This window comes from Fukomys damarensis, unplaced genomic scaffold (genome assembly GCF_012274545.1).
Source record: "Fukomys damarensis isolate Sample0158 unplaced genomic scaffold, DMR_v1.0_HiC HiC_scaffold_25, whole genome shotgun sequence".
NCBI classification, from domain to species: domain Eukaryota; kingdom Metazoa; phylum Chordata; class Mammalia; order Rodentia; family Bathyergidae; genus Fukomys; species Fukomys damarensis.
The window spans coordinates 3,445,425-3,449,683 of record NW_022900937.1 but is presented as its reverse complement, the minus strand read 5'-3'; the positions used below and the strand labels follow the sequence as shown (position 1 = coordinate 3,449,683).

The window sequence follows — 4,259 nt, the reverse complement described above, 5'->3', positions numbered from 1 at the left end:
CGGAGGTCTCGGAGTCAGCTTCGGGCGCGGGCTGCGCGCCCCGGGCCTCTGGCTTCGCGGTCCTGCAGCTTCCGGCCTGAACTGCAGGAAATACCGGCTTTGACGCGTTCTTAGCTTGGCAGCGAGCTTTGCACGCTGTCTTTCAGAGGGTAGAAGTCGAGTTTTTTTTAAAGGCCGAGGACGCCTTTCTATTAAACAGCTCCTTTCCAAGCAGGAGTGGGCAGAGGGCGTCGCCCAGTCCCCTGCAGACCCGAAGCTGTGCTCCGACCGAGCTGCCCTGCCGTGACGCTTTGCAGAGTGGCTGCTTACTTCAGAGTCCACAAAGTTCTAAAGAGTGGCCGAAGTGGTTCTGCTTCTTTTTTGACCCCTCACCCCCGAACTAGAACAGTGCTGACTTATGTTCATTTAAATAAGTTCCATTTTAAAGATCTTTTATGTCGGTAAGGTAATACCTGGCATTGCATTAGCATTCATACTTGCTCAGGACCTGAAGAGCCACTGTGGAATAAATGAAATTTGAAATGCCAGTGGCTTTGCTTTGAATGAATAGCGGAGCCCTTATCCGCAAGTGTGAGCCTTTCCCGTGAGCCTTGTTTCTTTGGAGCCAGGGCCTCCGCTGGAAGCCTCAGTTTCCTTTCTGGCCACTTGTGTTGGTGGTGGTGGTAATGGGGAGCCGCTCTGCCCCAGCCCGGGGAAGGAGCGAGGACGCCTTTTACCAGTGGTCATGGGCAGGTGTCTTGTACGAGTCCCCATTCTGGCTGCTGGGAAGGAGTCCCTTGTAAACCCGTGAGTGTGCTTTTGTAAATAAGCACCGTGTTTCCTTAAGAAATAGCAAGGATAACCACTTCTCTTAGCAGTGAAAACATAAAGATCCCGTGCCCTGACGTTTGTCATGCTGTAGTTGAGACCTAGTAAGTATCACAATTTTTTTTTACCATTTCAAATTGTCACAGATGTAGTGAAGGAAAAGTACAGTGAGGGACGTCGTTTCGATTAGGATGTGGTTCTTGAGGCAGTGATGATGTGCGAGCCCAAATCAGGGAGGCTGGAGAGGGTCTGAGCTCGCTGAGGGAAGTGCGCAGATGCGGGGTGGAGGCATCATGTGGAGACGAGGATGACATCGTGGAAGTGGGTTGGAGGTCGCTTTAGTAGATTTGGTAGGTGGGTGCCGGGAGGAGCAGTAAGAAGGAATCTTTCTGCTTTCCGGCGTGATCGGGGCTGCGGTTACCCAAGACTGAAGACACAGTGTCTTTGGTAGGGAGTAGTGAACCCGCGGTCACCCGGGTTCTGACTAGTTGGCTCTGTGGGGTTTGCGGATGATCCTGAACCCCCAGGTCCACCCCTGAAGAGCAGAGGCAGATTCTGTGTTCCTAGGAGCTTTTCTCCAGCCATAGTGGCGCTGACATAACTTGAGAGGCCCTGGCGCGGTCAGATTCTTCGGGCTGAGATAAAGCCCAGGATGCAGTTAGGGAGGCGCAGAGAGACGGGAGGACCAAGCCCTGAGCACTCTGACTTAAGCTGTGGTTTTACAGAAAGAAGCTCAGCTAAAGGGGCAGCTGGGAAACGTGCGGGAGGTGTCCCAACAGGAAGAGGTGTTTCGAGCAGATTGGCTCGGTAACCTGGGTGAGGCTGCTGGGAGCCTCCTCGGGAACCATCTGAAAAGTGTCGTGTCCGCCAACTCCGAAACACGGAGGTTTGGTGACCAGCCAAGGGCCACAGGGCGGGTGAGGTGAGGAGGAGGTCTGGCTGCCTGTAGAAAGGTAGCACAGACATCGGGGGTTAGGAGAGGATGAAGTCAAGCCAGCAGCACTTCTGGAGGGAAGGAGGGCTTGAAAAGACAGGAGAGAGAAGAGGCATCGAAGGGTGACATCCCGGGACGGCACGAGGGAGAGGGGTCTCTCATTACAGAAGGGACCCCACGGTGACAAGAGGGGCTGTCTTATTTTTCTTTCCCCTCCCTCTTCCCTCTTTCTTGCTTGCTTGCTTGCTTTCCTGCTTGCCTTCCTTCCTGTGCTGGGGATAGAACCCAGGGCCTTGACACTGAACTGCATCCCCAGGCCTTTTGAGAGTTTTTTGCCCCCCTTAAATGCACAGCTGGGCCTCACATGTGCAGTCCTCCTGCCTCAGCCTGCCACATTGCTGAGATTACAGGCGTGCAGCATCATGCCTGGTGAGCAGGGACTCCTGCTGTCACTGAATGGATGACAGGCACTTGGTTTGTAGATTCCCTGGAAAGAAGATAAAGGAGTTCGTGTGTGATTATTCCTTCGGGCAGGGTGACGGAGACACAGGCCTGCTATGCTTAAGAAGAGCTGGAGGAAGGGTTAGGGATTTAGCTCCATGGCACCACACCTGCCTGGTAAGCACAATGCGGAGTTTGATCCCTGGTATTAAAAAAAGAGCTGGAAGAAGCTGGTGTACACCTGTAATCCCAGCAATCCTAGCAGGGAGGCTGAGGCTGGAGAATCTCTGAGAGTTCAAGGCCAGCTTGGGCTACATAGTGAGTCCAAGGTCAATCTGAACTACAGTAGTGAGACCCTGTCTCAATAAAACAAAAAGAAAAGCTGGAAGGGAAGGAGCTGGGGACCAGTGGGAGTTGGAGCCTGCCTGTGGGTGGACGTTAATATTAACGGTCACAGTGACCGGCAGAGTGCTGGACCTTAACCTTCATTAGTGTTTGCGATTGCTAGATTGCCAGTCTGCCAGATGGTGTGTTTTTAAAATGTCTCCTTGTTTCATATTTAAGCAAGAAAATTTCTCTATGTTGTAGTTGCCTGTTGGGTTGTAGAGGCCGATCTGAGCGGGTGGGCCATTTCTGAGCGGAGGTAGACGCCCCAGTGTTAGCCTCCCTACCTGTGGACTCACTTTCGGGAGCCTGTTCCGAGTGGTCTCCTGAGTGACGCCGGGGTCTGCCTCGGCGGCTCCGGGTGTTCTCTGACCGTGGGCGGAGGTCTGCACGCTCCTCCAAGCTTGGATTAGTTGGGCCACGTTTGCCCACGGGGACACAGTGGAAGTCGCCCTGCTCGAGTGTAAAGGACCCTGCAGAGACTAAACAGAGACTACGGAGACACGAATCTGAAAACCTGGGAGTCTGCCCTGAGGGGCCGGTGCCCTTGTGTTTCTTGCAGGAATAATTTACGACGTCATCGTGGAGCCGCCGAGCGTGGGCTCCGTGACCGACGAGCACGGGCACCAGCGGCCGGTAGCCTTCTTGGCGTACAGGTGAGGCAGCTTGTGGTGACTGGTGGTGGAGGGAGGCCGCTGGGCGGGCCTGGTTATGAGCTGCACTGCGGATGCCCTACTCTGAAGGCGGTGTTACACGGTGATTAAAGGGGTGTCCCTTTACGGGGTGTGTATGGCCGCTTCTGGGGGTCGGCACACTAGCCTTTGGATTGTTGTAAATAAAGTTTCATTGGAGTTGGGCGTGCGCACTGTACTGCGTGGCTGCTGTGGATCCTGAGCCTGAGCCGCTCAGCTGAGGGTGACCCAACTATAAACCGATACCCCAGGGCCCCGCCCACCGGGCACACCTTCACCGACCCAGCCCTCGCGGGATTTCTGATTGGGCATTAAAGGAAGCAGATGGTGGATCCCTGTGCTATTCATTACATTGGCCAAATAACTTTTGAGACTTAAAGTTTCTGTCTCAACCATGAAGCACCATTTCAGTCAGTGCAGCGTGGTTTGCCTAGGCAGGCCCCAGCCCACTGTGTTCTAAAGCCCACTTGAAGGCAAGCATAGTGGTGCATGCCTGTAATCCCAGCATTTGGGAGGCTGAGGCAGGGGGATTGCCATAAAAGGCCATCCTGAACCAGAGACCCCCGTCTCTACCACTTGATAGATGATAACTACCTAATCCTAGCTTTAGCTGTGTATTTCTATTCACAGTGCTGCTGTGTTTAGCATGTTCCTTGAAAGCCTGGCTGTTATTGCAGTTTTCTGAGGTGGGGCTACCTGACCAGAGATCTGTTTTGTTTTGGAGGCAGGGTCTTGCTATGTAGTTCAGGCCAGTCTTGAACTCACACGATCCTCCTGTCTCAGCCTCCTGAGTGCTGGGACTACAGCTGTGGGCCACCACACCTGGCATATTCAGATTTTAAATGAAAACAGTTAGTGTAAATAGCACCTTATGCTTGTTTACAATATCTACATATAATAGAGAAGTTTGTTCTTTGAGGTTCCTGAACTCTGAAGATTTGGCAAAAGCTTTACATCTATAGAAAAGTCATTTATATGCATATATATATATATATATGTAT

At 52.7% G+C, this 4,259-nt stretch overlaps 1 protein-coding gene across 2 annotated transcripts in view; it reads left to right on the top strand.

Annotated features, from left to right (window-relative positions):
• The first annotated feature begins 1,997 nt into the window (after positions 1–1,997).
• Positions 1,998–4,259, top strand: part of Ostc (oligosaccharyltransferase complex non-catalytic subunit) — a 9,274-nt gene continuing 7,012 nt past the window's right edge. For both annotated transcript variants that reach the window (XM_033756119.1, XM_010641532.1), the window contains exons 1-2: positions 1,998–2,359; positions 3,129–3,222. In XM_033756119.1, coding sequence (XP_033612010.1) covers positions 2,341–2,359; positions 3,129–3,222 — 113 coding nt within the window. In that variant the 5' untranslated portion in view covers positions 1,998–2,340. The remainder of the gene's footprint in view (positions 2,360–3,128; positions 3,223–4,259) is intronic.